This window comes from Chanos chanos, chromosome 5 (genome assembly GCF_902362185.1).
Source record: "Chanos chanos chromosome 5, fChaCha1.1, whole genome shotgun sequence".
In the NCBI taxonomy this organism is placed as follows: Eukaryota; Metazoa; Chordata; class Actinopteri; order Gonorynchiformes; family Chanidae; genus Chanos; species Chanos chanos.
Window position 1 is genome coordinate 51,575,423 of NC_044499.1, and position 17,779 is coordinate 51,593,201.

The following is a 17,779-nucleotide window of genomic DNA, read 5'->3' on the forward strand; positions in this document are numbered from 1 at the left end:
CACCTGAAGGTCACAGTGTCCCTGAGCCCAGGGTACAGGCTCTAATGTTTGTTAACTGTGGCTTTAGTATTTCTGTTACCTCATGTTTGCCCTGGACGTTTGCCAGTCACAGCTAACCCCCTACCCCAAAATATCTTGAGCTTGATGAATGCTGTAGGTTAATGGAGATCCTCAGCAGTTTTGGACAGACTGTTGCTAGGTAACCTGGGCACTCTCCCAGCAATGGCAAACATAAAAAAAAGTCTTTTTTTTGATTCATTTAGCTGTGACTGTTCAAAGCTAACATAGTAGTTTGCTGTGGCTTTTTGCCTGGTCCAAAACAAATGTCCAATCAGATTTCGGGACGCAGTGGGTCCTCTCTCCCGTAGCCCACAGACACTCCGTGCCCCCACCCCTCCCGCCCCCCGGCGCCCCCACCCTGGCAGGCTCTCGTGTAAGTGTTTGTGTTTGTTAGGTGTGTCAGCAGGCAGAGCCAATGGCCCGTGTGTGCCAGCTAGTTCCGGTGACTCACAGGATGTTTGGGTCCTCAGGACGGCAGTCAGCGGTAAGCAGCCCTCCCCCTCCCGTGCCCCCCGCACCCCTGCCCACCAATCCCCAGCCCCGTCACTCGACCTCCCGCGCCGCAGTCCAATGAGATTGCGTCGTTGAAGTTGATTGATTTCGTTCTTCAGATCCGTCTGTAGACCAACTGTAGAATGGCAGCTTGAACCTTATAACCCCCTCTGCTCATGCCCCCCTCCCCGGTGTACCAGAATTACCCAGCTCTTAAAATACACACGCCGTCCCTCACACCACCAAATACACTCATACACTCACACACACACACACACACACACACACACACACACACACACACACAACAAACCACTCCCCATCCGCTCTACCCTGGACTCTTACACGTTAGTGAAACCTGGTTACCTCACTAAAACCTTACAGCCTGTGCCTTTGGTATCTCCTCCTCCTCTCTTTAAGCACAGCATTGACAGCGCCGTGGATAAACCTGCAGACTATGTTTGTTCTGACCCTTACCAGTCAAGGACTAAGTTCTGCTTTGGTCACTAACATGACGCTTGAGTAGTAACCCACACTGAGGTAAACCTGTATGTGAGTTACTCATCGTCACCATCACTATCTCCCAATCTCTCTCCCCCCCTGTCCGTCTCTCTCAGCAGGAGACAGGAACAGTGTTGGCAGTGCGGGGAGTGTTGGAAGCACACGGAGTGCTGGCAGTGGGCAGAGCTCTGAGGGCACTTATGGGCAAAACGGGCACCAGTCACTCGCTGGCACAGTGTCTGACCAGAGCAAGGTGGGCGTGTGAACACACACTCGCACAGGCGGGCTTATTCTTAGCCCATCCCATCAGCAGGTCTTTCTCCATCTCCAGTTACAGTATAAACACTTATTATAGGAAATCCCTCTCAGGACTGCGTCTCTGTCATCTGTAAGAACGTAAATCACCATGGAATACAATGTGGCAGAACAGATTTCACACACGTGATTTCCTCGTTTAAACAACTGGCATTAGCTTGATTATATTGACTGCAGCTGCTTACTTTAGTCTGTGTGTGTCTTTGGTCAGGGCTTCTTCAATGGCTTTTTTAAATCACATTCTGTCAGTCCACTGTGTGTAATGTGTTCAGTGTGTGGTTCTTCTCCGTGTACAGCTGTCTCCCCCTGCTGGAGAATCAGTGCAACAGCACAGCCCAGGATCTGAGCACACTAAACAACTTAAGGCTCCGGCAGGTGAGTTATCTCCTTTATCCTTCTGATAGTTCTACTGCCTCCTCCTCCTCCTCCTCAGAGAGAGAGAGAGAGTGAGAGAGAGAGAGAGAGAGAGAGAGGGAGAGAGAGAGAGAGAGAGAGAGAGAGAGAGAGAGAGAGTGAGAGAGAGAGAGAGAGAGAGAGAGAGAGAGAGAGAGAGAGAGAGAGAGAGTGAGAGAGAGAGAGAGAGAGAGAGAGAGAGTGAGAGAGAGAGGGCGAGAGAGAGAGAGTGAGAGAGAGAGGGAGAGAGAGAGAGAGAGAGAGAGGGAGAGAGAGAGAGAGAGAGAGAGAGAGAGAGAGAGAGAGGGAGAGAGAGAGAGAGAGAGGGAGAGAGAGGGAGAGAGAGAGAGAGAGAGAGAGGGAGAGAGAGAGAGAGAGAGAGAGAGAGAGAGAGAGAGAGAGAGGGAGAGAGAGAGAGAGAGAGGGAGAGAGAGAGAGAGAGAGAGAGAGAGAGTGAGAGAGAGAGGGAGAGAGAGAGAGAGAGAGAGAGAGGGAGAGAGAGAGAGAGAGAGAGAGAGTGAGAGAGAGAGAGAGAGAGAGAGAGAGAGGGAGAGAGAGAGTGAGAGAGAGAGAGTGAGAGGATGTAAAATTAAATTAAATCACCCACAGTAACTTTCTGCTCAGAAGAATACTCAGACATAAAACACCTTGGTTTTTGGCAGTGTGCTGACAGCCTCTGTACTATTTTTGTTTACCTCTGTTTGATATGTCTTTATTTACACTGTATTTGCATACACTAGTTCAGTAAACTGAATCCTCATGTGCATTAAACTTTATAGCCTTAGTTAGTTGCAGCAGGCTGTTGTTGTGTCCAGAGATGTAGGTCCATGTTGTACAGACACAGTGTGTGCTGAGATGACAGACAGACAGATTTTATCCTCTGTGCTGGCAGCTGCCAGGGCACACCGCAGAATCCAGAAAGTCTAGCCACAGGGCTCAGTGAACGAGAGAACGAAAAACACGAGAATATCTCTTCTCACCGAACAGTCGAATAAAATAACAAAACCGACTTTCCCCCCAGTGTCTCCCAGAACAGACAAACAGGCAGGAGGCGCAGTGTTCCCAGAACAGACAAACAGGCAGGAGGCGCAGGGATAGGTCGACACTCCTCTATTTTTTTTTTACCCCCAGACACTCAAAATGCATAAGAAGTGTCAGATTTTCCACGCTCCAGAGGTTAAAAGAGAGCAAACGAGAGAGAGAGAGATTAATATGGTTGGACAGACAGACAGAAATGAGGAAAAGAAGACTGAGATAGTGAGACTGAAGAGAGAAGAACATTGACATCCAGAGATCCAAAAAATTCTGTAACTTGACCTGTTTTGTGGAGGTAGAATGTGGAAGTGAATCTTTTTACTTCTACCGAGAATAACTGCTTTTTTATCTGATCTTGAAATGTACCAGACAGTATTGTTTTTACTTCCTGACTGTTCTTACTGTTTATTGAGATGCTTATCAAACCTGTTGTATTTACTTCTTATGGATGCTTTTCCCCAGTCAGACTGTTACTCTGGCCTGCAGTGTGCTAAGACCTCATGGTCCAGTCAGACTGTCACTCTAGCCTGCAGTGTGTTAAGACCTCATGGTCCAGTCAGACTGTCACTCTAGCCTGCATTGTGCTAAGACCTCATGGTCCAGTCGGACTGTCACTCTAGCCTGCATTGTGTGCTAAGACCTCATGGTCCAGTCAGGCTGTTACTCTAGCCTGCAGTGTGCTAAGACCTCATGGTCCAGTCAGACTGTTACTCTAGCCTGCAGTGTGCTAAGACCTCATGGTCCAGTCAGACTGTTACTCTAGCCTGCAGTGTGCTAAGACCTCATGGTCCAGTCAGACTGTTACTCTAGCCTGCAGTGTGTTAAGACCTCATGGTCCAGTCAGACTGTTACTCTAGCCTGCAGTGTGCTAAGACCTCATGGTCCAGTCAGGCTATTACTCTGGCCTGCAGTGTGTTAAGACCTCATGGTCCAGTCAGGCTATTACTCTGGCCTGCAGTGTGTTAAGACCTCATGGTCCAGTCAGACTGTTACTCTAGCCTGCAGTGTGCTAAGACCTCATGGTCCAGTCAGGCTGTCACTCTAGCCTGCAGTGTGCTAAGACCTCATGGTCCAGTCAGACTGTTACTCTGGCCTGCAGTGTGTTAAGACCTCATGGCCCAGTCAGGCTGTTACTCTAGCCTGCAGTGTGCTAAGACCTCATGGTCCAGTCAGACTGTTACTCTGGCCTGCAGTGTGCTAAGACCTCATGGTCCAGTCAGACTGTTACTCTGGCCTGCAGTGTGCTAAGACCTCATGGTCCAGTCAGACTGTTACTCTGGCCTGCAGTGTGCTAAGACCTCATGGTCCAGTCAGGCTGTTACTCTAGCCTGCAGTGTGCTAAGACCTCATGGTCCAGTCAGGCTGTTACTCTAGCCTGCAGTGTGCTAAGACCTCATGGTCCAGTCAGACTGTTACTCTGGCTTGCAGTGTGCTAAGACCTCATGGTCCAGTCGGGGTGTGACATGCTTTGAGAAGACAAACAAATTTTAGGCAGTGCTTCAAAGCTAACTCTCTCTGTCATAGCTGAGTCCTTTATGTGTCTTATTGCAGTGTGAACAAAAGAAACTTCAGTGATTCTGAAAGCTGACTTCTCTTGCAGATAAAAAACTAGCTCAATGCTTTATCTCTCTCTCTCTCTGCCCCATGTATGTGTGTGTGTGTGTGTGTGCGTGCATATATATATATATATATATATATATATATATATATATATATATATATATATATATATATATATATATATGTATGCGTGTGTGTGTGTGTGCTTCTCAGGTGCCTCTGTGAAAAGACAGGCTGTGAACAGCGTCAGGATAACAGAACAGGGATCTAACCATCACGTCGTTCACCCAGACCAGCTGCTGGAGGGCAGAGTGAGAACCTCCAGTCTCAGTGTTCTGTCTGATATCAGCGCATCAGCTCTGTCACTCAGAGAGCAGACAAAAGAATGTTTATCTTTCTGAAAGCCTGATTATTATGTGTTTGCATATGAGGGTTTATCTTTCTGAGAGCTTGGTTAAGATGTGTTTGCGTATGGAGGTTTATCTTTCTGAGAGCTTGGTTATGATGCGTTTGCGTAATGTTGACGGTGAGTAATCTGTCTGTCAGGATGCTGAGGCGATCTACCAGTGGCTAAGTGAGTTCCAGCTGGAGCAGTACACAGCAAACTTTCTCAACGCCGGCTACGACGTCCCCACCATCAGCAGGATGACCCCAGAGGTCAGTCTCCTCCTCCTCAGCCTTACCGTCCTCAGGACGAGAGGTGCATAACGATTAGATTTACAATAATGATTAATGGTACAATTAATAGAGCATGTTGAGTGTCAGGCGAGAAAGGCCCCCAGTGGTTAATGACAGGGAAATCTCTGATTAAGTCTCTGCTGCTAGTCAACACTGTGATAATAATCATACAGAGTTACAGTAAATGGAAAGGCAAAGCATGACTTAAGACTGCAACCTAAAAATGCTGAGGAAATACAGACATAGAGTAAAAAAAACAAAAAAAACAAAAAAAACAAAAAACGGGGGCTTTGAATACCTCGTTTTTCACAGTTATTCCCCAAGACTCAAGCCAAACAGAAAATGCAGTCCTGGTCCACAAATTAACCCAAACATTTCAGTCCGGTCCAGTTCAGTCCGGTCCAGCATCGCTCATAACATTCTCATGGTTTCTGTACTGCACTGTCCAGCAAAGTTCTGGCTCGGGTTTCAGCAGGTGCTTCACTAAGTCCCACAGACCAAACGGACCAATGGCAGACATCATGTTCAACTAACCACAGAACCCAACAGAACTGCCGCTGCTCCACACAGAGCCTGTCTGCCAGTTACTGCTCCACTCAGACCAGTTACTGCTCCACTCAGACCAGTTACTGCATCACACGGGCCAGTTACTGCTCCACACAGGGCCAGTCTGCCAGTTATTGCTCCACTCAGACCAGTTACTGCATCACACAGACCAGTTACTGCATCACGCAGACCAGTTACTGTGTCACACAGGCCAGTTACTGCATCACACAGGCCAGTTACTGCTCCACTCAGACCAGTTACTGCTCCACTCAGACCAGTTACTGCTCCACACAGGCCAGTTACTGCATCACGCAGGCCAGTTACTGCTCCACTCAGACCAGTTACTGCATCACACAGACCAGTTACTGCATCACACAGACCAGTTACTGCATCACATAGACCAGTTACTGCATCACACGGGCCAGTGACACAGACCACTGGAGTGAGGCCGATGTCTGGGATGTGAGAAACACGGCTCTTTTTTTTAAGTTTCCATTTTTAGTGAAGTGCGTCGACATTTTGTCATTTCAGGACCTTACTGCCATCGGAGTCACGAAGCCGGGTCATCGTAAGAAGATCTCCCTGGAGATTGCTAATCTTAACATCCCAGAGTGGCTACCAGACTATATTCCGGTCAGTTTATAACCACTTTACAGCCCTTTTATTTTATTTTAAATAAACCCCAGTGCTAGTGTGTATGCATGAGTGTAGAAAAAAACCCCCAAAAGATCCAAAAAGTCGTACTAAGCCAATTCCTGTAAATGTGCTCCTAATAAAGCTGTCCACTTGTTGGAAGAAAAAGACTCATTCCTTCCAGCAGGCTGGCCACTGGTCTGGTGGAGACAGCTCTACTGATATCACACAGAGCTGAAATGTTTCCAGTTAGTGAACTGTGACAACATCAGCCAAATGGAGTGTGTCCATGAATTCTTAGTCATATTTTAACAGCGCTCTCTCTTTCCCCCCCTCTCTCTCTCTCTCTCTCTCTCTCTCTGCGTGTGCGTGTGCGTGTGCGTGTGTCAGACGGACATCGGTGAGTGGCTCGGTGCCATCGGTTTGCCTCAGTACCAGAAGAGACTGGCAGAGAACGGTTACGACTCCATCAGCATCGTACGAGACATCACTTGGGAGGACCTGCAGGAAATTGGCATCAATAAACTGGGTAAGACGACCTCGTCTGTGCCCTCCCCATCTGTCTGATCAGCTCACTCATATCATACACTAAACAAGAGACTCCAAACCACCAGTGAGCCTGAACAATCTTTTTTTTCCCATCCGAGCCTCAAAAATGAGTTTAGTTTAATTTAGTTTAGCTGGCACAGTGCATAGTTATTCCCCTGATAAAATCCATATGGATAGATAACCATTATTTCTTCCATTATGATTCAAATGGATCGTTACTGTTTTATGAGAGTACCAGTGTCATGTACACATTTGAACATAATACTAATATTAATATTACAATAATACAATACTGATAATCAGTGTTTTGAACTGTCCCTACACCGCAGGTCATCAGAAGAAGATCATGCTGGCCGTGAAGAAGCTGTGTGATGTGCACAGGGCCCGTAGGAACCAGGCTGGGTTTCAGGGGACCCTCCAACGCCGGAAACCCCCTGCCGCCTTGGAGCTGGTGGCCATCGAAACCCCCGAGAGCACCGACTGCCCCACTTGCCCCGTCACGCCCAAGATGCTCACCTTCCAGGACAGCGAGCTGAGCGCGGAGCTGCAGAGCGCCATGATTGGGAGCGGGCACGGCGGGTGCCAGGAGAACCTGGGCGGCCTCATGACTGGCACCGCTGTTTCGTTGAGTCAGGAGAGCATCGGCACTCGCTCGCGGGGCTCGGGGCGTTCCCAGGAACGCACGCTGGCGTCCGTCGCCCACCACAGCTGCTCCGAGGAAAGCTTGGGCAGCGGGGACGGAAGTCCAAACAAGGAACGGCACGTTATGCCAGAACCACGAGAACAGAACCAACGCGCGGTACCGCTCCAGCTGCAACAGCAGGCCCCTGGCGACCACACGCCGACTCACACGCCGCCCATGACCCCCAGTAAAATGACGCGCTTTGCTTACCCCACTGTCCCCCCCAAGCCCAGACCGGGTGTCGCCTCGACTCCGCCCCATCACGGCTCCCCCCACGGCTCCCCCAGACAGCGAGGGTTTAATTACCTGCAGCCCCAGGGAAGGATATCGGACGCTGGCCGCGGCTCCCCCTCCAAGCCCCCGCAGCCGAGCGGCGACGCTCAACGGTCGAAGAAACGTACCCAGAGTTTAACGCGCTACGCTCTCTCTGACGGAGAGGGAGAGGAAGAGGAGGTGCCGACCGTGCCCTCGGGAAGCCTGGCATCTTACGCTACCCTCACGCGCAAGCCCGGTCGCAGCCAGCCCCCCGCGGCCGCCAGCCAACGCCACGTCGCCCGCAGTCAGTCCTTCGCTATACGTGCCCGGCGGAAAGGCCCACCTCCTCCGCCCCCCAAAAGAATGAGCTCTGCCCCGATTGGTGCCGGTGGAGGTGGGGGCGGGGGCGGGGTGGAAACGGAGAGCGCTGGAAAGGTCAAAAGTATCGCAGCCAGATTGGAGCGCAGTGGGGGGAGTCCTGTAAAGACCCCAAAAAATCCCGGACTCCCACCCTCCTCCCCGACGGTGCTGCCCAAAACCCCAGGGAGCCGAGCAAGAAACGACAGCGAGTCGTTGCCGTGGGAAACCAACCCGGCGGATGTGGGCAGGGCGGGGAAGCCTGCGGAGAACGGCGGGAGGCTGAGAACGAGCGATCAGAGGGCGGAGCCCCTGCGGGGGATCCCGAGAGAGAGTCTCCCTTTCGCCGAGGAAGGCAGTCTTACCATCAAACAGCGGCCTAAAACGGGCGGGGCCAAGCCGGAGCCCGAAGCCGCCGAAACTCCCAAAGCGGCCCAGGCCCCCAGGGTGTCCCTAGAGGTGCCCGAATTCAACCTGAAAGAGTCGGACACCGTGAAGAGACGACACAAACCCAAGGAGAGGGAAGCACAGAGCGGCAGTCAGGACACACACACGCTCACGCACACAGTGAGCCAGAAGGTTGTGGGCTTTGAGAAAAGCTTGCCGTGTGCGATGAATGGAAGTCCGCCGAAACCGCCCCTGTCTCCAAAACTGCCCTCACCCGCTCCCGTTAAACCTGCCCGGCATTCCGCAGCAGCTGCCTCAGGTAAAACTGCCAAACGCTGCTTTTAATAAGCTTTGATACCGGACAGCTCAATAATTCACTGTATCTTTAGGGCCTGCCCAGGTGTGACTTGACAAGTTAAGACAAAGTTTTGAGTTTGTTCTTTTTATGTCATAGGTCCTGTGATGACCAGCTTGGTGCAGGGAGTGACCTTTTCTGTCCTGTCTCCAGGCAACCCCACGGCTCACGGTCTCCCTCAGGGTCAGCGTGGACAAACGGAAAAGCCCCAGGCTCCAAAAGGAGGCGCAGAGATGCATGTGCAGAGGAGGCTGGAGCAGACGAGCACCTCCCTGGAGGAGGCCTTGAAGGTTGTGGAGAAGAAGCTGGCACAGGAGGATCCCACTGACAGGTGACCCAGAACCAATCCTGATTAATTTATCATATGAAAAGTTTACACATGTAAGAATTACACAAAGGACACGGGCAAAGTTTTTTTTACTGTCTGTCCATTGATGTGTTCTATGCCTATCCATTTATTCTCTTTAGTATGACAGCTACACAAGTACCCCAACAAGGCAGTGAGTTCTTGTCACTCAGGGAATTTCAAATCATTCCACTCTCCAATATTTTGGAACTGTCTGTGGTGTACATTATGTATATACACACACACACACACACACACACATATGTATCTTTATATATATATTGTGTGTGTGTGTGTGTGTGTGTGTGTGTGTGTGTATATATATATATATATATATATATATATATATATATATATATATATATATAAGATCTACACAGACTTTTGATGTTGCAAACTGCTGCTGCAGTGTGTTTGTGGTGTGCGTATGTGTTTGTATGTGTGTGTGTGTGTGTGTGGGTGTGGTGTGTGTATGTGATTTGTGTGTGTGTGCGCGTGTGTGTATGTGTGTGCGCACGTATGTGTTTGTGTGTGTGAGAGAGAGAGAGAGTTTTACACGGTTTACAGTGTTACAGAGGAGCAGCTAAGGGAGTGTAGACTCAGAGGACCCTGCTGCAGTATAGCCCTGTCACAGTGAACCAGAGTGTCCACCCACTGCTGACCCCTCTCTCATTTTCATTTTCATTTTCATTTTCCATCAGTTGTTTCTTTTGAGTCAAATAAAAGGCACAGAATGAATGTCCCTTCCCCTGGAGATCAGACAGATGGTCTCTTAATTATGAAAATCCAGCTCGGCAATATGAAGTGCCCTCGACTGCCTCCGTTGTCTTATCAGTGAAACTCACATTTGTCAGTAACCTGCTCCCCTGGTGGTCTACCATTGTCCTGCAGCACAGAGGTGCATTGTACAGCTGGTACTCACAGCTCAAATTCCACATTTGCTGATTGGCTGCATTCCCTCAAGTGGGCGTGTCAGCCAGGTCACTCTGCTTCATGCTGCTGTATGATGGTGCCTTGGCAATGGGGGTGGCTGTCCAACCGTGGGTGGAGTTTGGTGAATGTAGATCTGCTCGTAGCATATTACATGTCCTGACTTTGTGCTCTGTGCCTCATGCATAATGGAGACTACCATAAGAGGGGCAGACTTATAAGAAAAGGAGTAGTGTCGTGTTGTTAAGGTGTGAAGAAGGTGAGGGTGGGGGGGGGGTTGTGGTATGTCGATGGCCTTTCTCCTCTGAGCATGTCACCTTCTGTTTCATCTCGGAGTGGAGCAGCTGGTTCAGCACCCCATGCTAACCCCCCCCCCCCACCCCCCCCCCCCCCCCCCCGCATTCCCATATCATCACCCAGCATGTGCTAAAACCCAGAGAAACCGTAAACCTGACAGAAGGTGTTATCACAGCCTCCGTACACACAGTCGTTAGCGCTTTGCCGTGAGGCAGATGTTCTAAGGGCTTTGTTTCTGCTCTTCTTTATCGTCTCGTCTCAGTGGCATCTACGCCGTGAAGTCGGCGGGGAACATTCTGGATGACATCGGGAACATGTTTGACGATCTCGCCGACCAGCTCGACGCCATGCTCGACTGACCCTGTTCTGTGACCGGGCCAGTGTCCCTCAGCCGTCGGTAACACGGGCGGTGTGTGGGATGACACGGTGCTGACCATCAGTCTGACGCCCCGGAGACGTTCAGACGGAATATCACGGGTGAATATTTTGGGAACAAAATTCTGCCCTTGTTTTTTTGGATGCTCCAAGACTGTTGTTCTATTCATAGAGTGTTCTCAGACTGAGAGGTGCAAAAAAGCGCCCCCCCCCCCCCCCCCCATGAGACATAATCAACACGTCCTTGGTACGTTTTGTCATGTTGTTTGGCATGAAATTACACTCTGGTTGGTGCGTAGTTGGGGGTGTACTTTATTCGTGTAATTTTTTTTACTGCAAAAAATTTAGAGTTAGACCTTTCCAAACTCTACGTCGGATGAGTTTCCCTTTCAGAGTGCTGACATTCCATTCAATCTCATACAGAGAGAGCCTCAGTGTGAGTTCTTACACAGAGCAATGTCCAAAAGCTTTCATTCTGCTCCAGCTCTAAATCTTCTCTCAGGTTTGCAGTGCTGGTCTCAGTGGAGATGAAAGGCAGTCCGACTTTTGTCAGTGAGGTGAGCGAGTGGTTTAATCAGCTCTGCCTGGAGGATTCTGGACTGTGATCTGTAGAGGCTGGAGCGATCAAGGCCCAGTAAGGTTCCAGACCAGCCGTGGCTCTCTGTGGCACCTGCAGTTTGGCCACCGCCTCAGTATATAAGCACTTATTGTGAGAGAGCACTGAATTTCACTGTTTCAAAAAAGATGCTTTAATTTCCTGTTCACAGACACATTGGGGTGTGTGTGTGTGTGTCTGTGTGTGTTAGCCTCTAGCAGAAAATGGACAGCAGGTGAACTCTGAATTCACTGCTCTGTGAACCCAGTCCACTGCTATTTTTCTCTGGTAGACAGTTCCCTCTACATGACCACTAAATTACTGATTATTCAAATGAGGCAGCCCTTTTTGGACCAGGAGTGGTCCGTTACGATGACGCTGTGACCAATCGTACCCCACCCTTTGAAAAAGGTGAGCTTTTAAGTTTCCATCACTGACTGAAGACAGGGACAGTAGAATGAACTCATGTGGTATTTGATCTTTCCTTCAGTAGGTCTTAACTGATACTTTGCACTGTAAGGTATGTGTATGTTTGTGTAATGGTTATGTTATGTGAATATTGACAGGGATTGTTGTGTAATTTTGCGAGTTGACAATTTCAGTTGTCTTCTGAAACATGTCTTTTTTTTTTTAAATAAAAGATTTGACTTATTTTCTGAAATATAACACAGAGATATATGACCCAGAATATACTATACATCAGATATAAGAAAAGCTAATAAATATATGTACTATATTTTGTCAAAGTATGACTAGTTTTATATTGAAAGTGAGGCATATTACAATTCAAAAATGTAATGTTTTACTGTATGTACTGTATTAATGATTTGTAATCTGTGTTTGTTGATTTATACTGAAACAGGGAAAATGCATAGTTAGTCCAGGTCCCAGGTGATCGTGAATGAGCTCATTCAAAGTAACACTGTTTCTCTTCGAATGCCAAATTGGATTGTTTTATTTTTTACTAAACTTATTTTTTGTAAAAGAAAAAAAAGCACTACTGTGGGTTAATAAGCACAAGTTATCAAAAACAAACGTCCATTTTCCTTTTATCTCAAAGGTACCTTATGTACCTTATGTAAAGAGTCAAAAAACGTCGAGACACCCCCCCCAACATAACAGAAATATCGGTTTTGAGGAGAGTCTGAGACCAAGGACACTTTGGGTTTTAAGCAAGATTTGCACTTCTCTGTCCCGCAGTCCTTTCATACGCACCTTTTGTTTTTTAAGGCAAACATTTTTTTAAGAGCTACAGAATTTGTTTTTTTAATTGTTATTGTTATCCTGTTTGTGTACTCTGCACGTGCCCTGTTCAGACATAGAACACTCCAGTTCTTTTGAATGATTTCACACAGGACTGAGGAAATCACAGACTGACTGTCCCTGCATGAGGAGACGCCTGTTTTTATACTGTTACAATACACATATATATATACACATATATTATAGCTTTGAGATATTTTGACAACATTTGTAACAGTAGTGATGCTATGAGTTATTACCATTTCAATGCAAGTTGTGTGCTACACATCTGTTATGTTTGTTTGTCTGTTTGTTTGTCCATTCCAAGTCCACGTCTCTGCAGTGTCCATACTGAGGCACTGACAGACATGTGTATGTTTAACTGGGGCTGATGACTGCAACATGTCCCCCATTAATTCAGCAATCCATCTTAAATGCAGAATGTTTAAAATGATATTTAATTAAAGAGTTTAATATTCAACACTGTTCTGATGGGGTGATGGTATTAGTGTCTTTTTTTTATGCATGGTGTAAAGTAGCGACAGTGTTTTTTAAGTCGGTCCCCAGTTGACCCTTTGACCTCAGCCTGTTAGTTTTAACTCAGTACTAGTGCACCTGATCCACCTGGTCCAGCTTCAATAGGTCAGAGCAGTTCAGGCTTGACCCAAAATAAGCATGGTGTGTGGGGTGGGTTGGGGAGGCACTTTTTGAAACTAGTTTGACCACTGGAACACTGGATTATCTGTAATTAATTTAGTCGATTTCAAATGACCAACAGGTCAGTCTGAGGAGACCAAAAAATGATGGTCTCACTCTCAACTCAGTAAGCAAATACCTGTGGAACAGACCAAACTGGGTTTGCGGTTTTATTGGAAAGAGCCTTCACAGTGAACAGAGGTGACGGAACGATGAGATAACGGTCAAAATGTGACAGAAGAGAAAGACAGAGAGGGAGAGAGAAAGACAGCAGGAGAGAGGGAGAGAAAGACAGCAGGAGAGAGGGAGAGAAAGACAGAGAGGGAGAGAGAGAGAGAACAGGAGAGAGGGAGAGAAAGACAGAGAGGGAGAGAGAAAGACAGCAGGAAACTGAAAACCCACCTCTTTAGAACACACCTGTCCCCCAATGCCTAACCTCCCTTCCCTAGAGAAAAAAAAAAAAAAAAAAAAAACCTTTGTCTTGTATTTCTGTTTGTAAAAGTATTCCAGGGGCGCAATGCGAAAGGGCAATTTGACGCTCAGTCTTATTATGATCTCTGTTGAAGGTATTAGAAATCCGACTGATGCACCAATTGTAAGTCGCTTTGGTAAAAAGCGTCTGCCAAATAACTAAATTGTAAATTGTAAATTGGAAAGAGGGAGAGAAAGACAGAGAGGGAGAGAGAGAGAGAGCAGGAGAGAGGGAGAGAAAGACAGAAAGGGAGAGAGGGAGAAAGAGTACTGGAGAGAGGGAGAGAAAGACAGAGAGGGAGAGAGGGAGAAAGAGTACTGGAGAGAGGGAGAGAAAGAAAGACAGCAGGAGAAAGAGAGAGAGAGAGAGCAGAAGAGGACAAGCAGAAGAGACATGACGGTTGTGAAACCCTCAGTAGATCCAGCTGTGTGTGCAGGTCGTGTAGGTGACAAGCTCGTGAGGCTGAAACCACAGGTTGATCTCTGTGTTGGCACTGTCGACAGAATCACTGCCGTGGATGATGTTCCTGGAAGAGCAAGACAGGTCGGCTCTTAGCAAGGTGATCTAATGGAGATTCCCTTCTCCTGGAACTTTCAATCGGATGTAAAGGTTTCTTTCTAAGTATCTGCCCTTAGCTAAACTTCACCTCCCATATCTGAACTAAAGCTACGCAGTGTTGCCTCACATGGTCAGCTCTGACCAGACACAGATAGCTCCTTCCGAGTGTGGTTCATGTGATCAGTGTCACCTTGTTGTTTCTTGACGTTTGGTGTTCATATTTGGTCGAAGGGACAGGAGCAAACTTTTACCTGCCAACCTGGACACAGAAGTCTCCACGGATCGTCCCCGGCTTCGATTCAGCCGGGTTTGTTTCACCCAGCATTACTCTCCCAGTCTTAACAACGTTCAGACCCTCCCACACCTGACAAATAACGATTCACTGAATCATTACATCTTAAAAGAATTGATTAATAATGTGTCTTCATTATGTCATTTTAATTTAAATGTGCTGACCTGCTGTGCGAGTTCTGACACCTGGTCAGCTGGGAGACAGATGCGCATTAAGTTATATATTTCCATGTACTCACCATGGCAACAACAGGGCCGGAGTGCATGTAGCTGACCAGGCCGGAAAAAAACGGACGATCCTTCAGGTCACTATAATGTTGCTTTAGAAGCTCCTCGGATGCCTACAACACAGGCAGATCACACGCCATCATTTAAAGCGCGGAGGATTAACGCACAGCACAGCGGCTGTTAATGCGTTCAGACTAACTGTAGAAATGCTCCGAGCAAAACTAATTTTGAGTAGTCTTTAAACTGTAGAAATAGTGTTCACTACAACTCTACGTGCTGACGGGATGAATAAAAAAAAAAAGTTAACGGTATATTTGGACCGTCTAGGACCACAAATAGTGTCAGTAAGGGATTTAAGCTTTCAGTAGACAAAGGACAGAGGGGTTGTCCTTAACCACAGAGCATGTCAAGGAGGATAAGGTGCATTTAACAGTCACGCGAGCCGGGAATAGGCACAACTAAATCTACTAGATCTATGTCTGGGTTCTTGTGTGGAGAGTTACGCGACTTTCTAATTATGCAAGACCAACTTAAGTCTTGTAACGCACCTCTCTGATCAATGTACATTTATTTAACAAAAAAGGAACGATATTCTATAATACGTGAGCACAGTCCATGCTTTGTGTTGTTTAACCAATATTGGAAAGTCAAACATGGTATAAGGCTGTAACTACACACTGTACGTAAAAGGTATATCCTGCGAAAATTACGTTTGGCGGTTGATCTAAATACAAACAGCCAAATCAACCTAAACTAGCACATCAAAGCCTTTGCGTTCCTGTAGGCCTGCGTTCCTTATTTAACTGTGAATTTAACCGCATGCTGGCCATTGCCATGTAATAGTAATAAGACTGACTTACGTGAATTAACTTCATGCCAACTAGCTTAAAGCCTTTTTGCTCAAAGCGTTTGATGATCTCTCCAACAAGTCCCCTCTGCACGCCGTCAGGTTTGATGGCGATGAAGGTTCGTTCCTCGTTCCCAGCCATTGCGCTGTAGATAGAGCCAGAGACATATTCGTATTAAAAATCAAAACGCTAAAGCAGCAACAAAAAAACAAAACGTTCGACTGCCGGACACTTACGTGGCGGCACATCTGACACATTCCCCTCGTGAACGATTCGGGGGCCCCGGTGCCGAAGCCCCCGACCCCATCACAAATGAACTGTCATGTGCCGCTCACTTCATATGATGAGGGGTGAAAGCTTCGGCAAACCTGCTGTTGCCTGATAGCATACATCGTGACCTGCTCCTTGGCAGTGCAATGACCTCATCGTAATCCTCAAACTGTCCTATCTCTGGCCGCATATGTAATCGCGCTACCCTCAGGAGCTGAAGTCATGATCTATTTCGCAGGATTTTAAAAGAAGCCTTTCAAGCATAAATTATGATTAGGATTTAATTACATAAAATTATTATTTTCCGAGAAGTGGTCTTTTCACAGCACTTGAAAATCTGCGCAGGAAAAAAGTCTTTAGCGAAGTAATTACCACGGCCTAAATATGATATTATTCATTTGATTACAACTTCAAAACAAAGCTGACAATGAAACTGAAATAACGAATGGAAGGAAACATTGTAGCGAGAAACTTTAGAGTCTAATTTTAAACTCATGTCACCTGCCAACGATACCAATTTTAAATAAATGAAAATGATCAAATTAATCTGATACAGGCTAAAAATGAACTGTTTGCCGGCGATTTTCAGCAGTCATAAAATTACGCATTGAAAACTTCCCACCTTTTAGGACGTCCAACAACCTGTGAGAAGAAATTTCGAAACAATTCCACTCGAGCGAACAGTTTCACTGATCCCGCTACAGTACAGAATCTGTCTTAATGCCAAGTGGGCGGAGACTACTACTAATGGTGCACATATAACGATGTGAAATAATTCCGGCTAAAATTAATCTGAAGGTCTGCCGAGTAAATATGCGTAAATTAAACCATTTTCTTTCTCCTTTCAAAACGCTACATTTTTATTATTGATGAATCTTTGTTAGAAGATTTGTTACTCCAGATTCCATAACTGTATTATATTGTACACAGAACCGGCCTGGTAAATAATTATGAATTATTAAATCACACCGTGTATCAGACTGGTAAATAATTGAAAAGGGATCAGTCTGAGCCCAAGATGACACACACGTGACACGGTATGATATATTTATAAATGTGTATAATTCTATACTACAAGTTTGTTGCCGTAATGATGGTGGTGGTTTTCAGACCTGTAGATCCATCTACTTCATTATCTCATGTCACATCCCGGTCAGAGCAGAGACATGCGCAGAAGGCAGTATTCACTTCTGTAAGGCACAGTTACAACTAACAAGTGCCCTCGATTTGGGCTTGATTTGGCTGCGATTAAACCTGATCCTAATGAGATCACCTTTCATCGAGTGCTGTCCAAATGAAAGCAGCTTTCCTAAGGGATTGTGTTTTATGTGTTTCATTCAGTACCGCACATCCGTCCACACAGTAAGACTAAATGTTATCAAACCGTTGGAACAGACATTTCTTGTTGCAGTTGTCACTTGGTCGGCAATGATTTCTCGTTTGAGTTGGCATTGGGGAGGCATCACTGTAAAAAGAATGCATTAAGATATCAAAACCACATGATCCTTTAAGTGTTTTCAGCTCTACTGATCTAATGGATCTTCACCTTATGGCGTGCATTGGCTTACGGCTATCCACAGTGCAGCGCAGTTATGTAATACAAACGCCGCACTGAGACATATCCGTCTGCGATCATCATATTTCTCTTATGGACCTATAGGGGATATTGCCGTGTAGTAGAGGATGTAAATACTGAGTGACAGACTTCGTCCATTTCAAAGACCTTGTGGACTTATGAATGCCTACTTGCATAACCACAATGCTTAATTTAAACCTTCCTGTCATCATGTTACTCTCCACAATTTCCTGAAGCGTTTAATTCCGGTTTACAAA

At 46.8% G+C, this 17,779-nt stretch overlaps 2 protein-coding genes across 2 annotated transcripts in view; one reads left to right on the plus strand and one right to left on the minus strand.

Moving 5' to 3' along the window:
- LOC115812737 (CASK interacting protein 2) overlaps positions 1–10,730 on the plus strand; it is a 44,416-nt gene extending 33,686 nt beyond the window's left edge. The window contains exons 12-21 of the mRNA XM_030775227.1: positions 455–544; positions 1,173–1,306; positions 1,665–1,743; positions 4,570–4,667; positions 4,903–5,013; positions 6,112–6,213; positions 6,604–6,742; positions 7,092–8,762; positions 8,898–9,129; positions 10,634–10,730. Coding sequence (XP_030631087.1) covers positions 455–544; positions 1,173–1,306; positions 1,665–1,743; positions 4,570–4,667; positions 4,903–5,013; positions 6,112–6,213; positions 6,604–6,742; positions 7,092–8,762; positions 8,898–9,129; positions 10,634–10,730 — 2,753 coding nt within the window. The remainder of the gene's footprint in view (positions 1–454; positions 545–1,172; positions 1,307–1,664; positions 1,744–4,569; positions 4,668–4,902; positions 5,014–6,111; positions 6,214–6,603; positions 6,743–7,091; positions 8,763–8,897; positions 9,130–10,633) is intronic.
- Positions 10,731–14,162: 3,432 nt separating this feature from the next.
- Positions 14,163–15,817, minus strand: nme2a (NME/NM23 nucleoside diphosphate kinase 2a). The gene is made up of 4 exons (XM_030773571.1): positions 15,689–15,817; positions 14,840–14,941; positions 14,561–14,673; positions 14,163–14,277 (listed from the first exon to the last, which is right to left on the minus strand). Exons 1-4 carry the CDS (start codon positions 15,815–15,817, stop codon positions 14,163–14,165), a joined length of 459 nt encoding a protein of 152 aa, XP_030629431.1.
- Between the last annotated feature and the right edge of the window lie 1,962 nt (positions 15,818–17,779).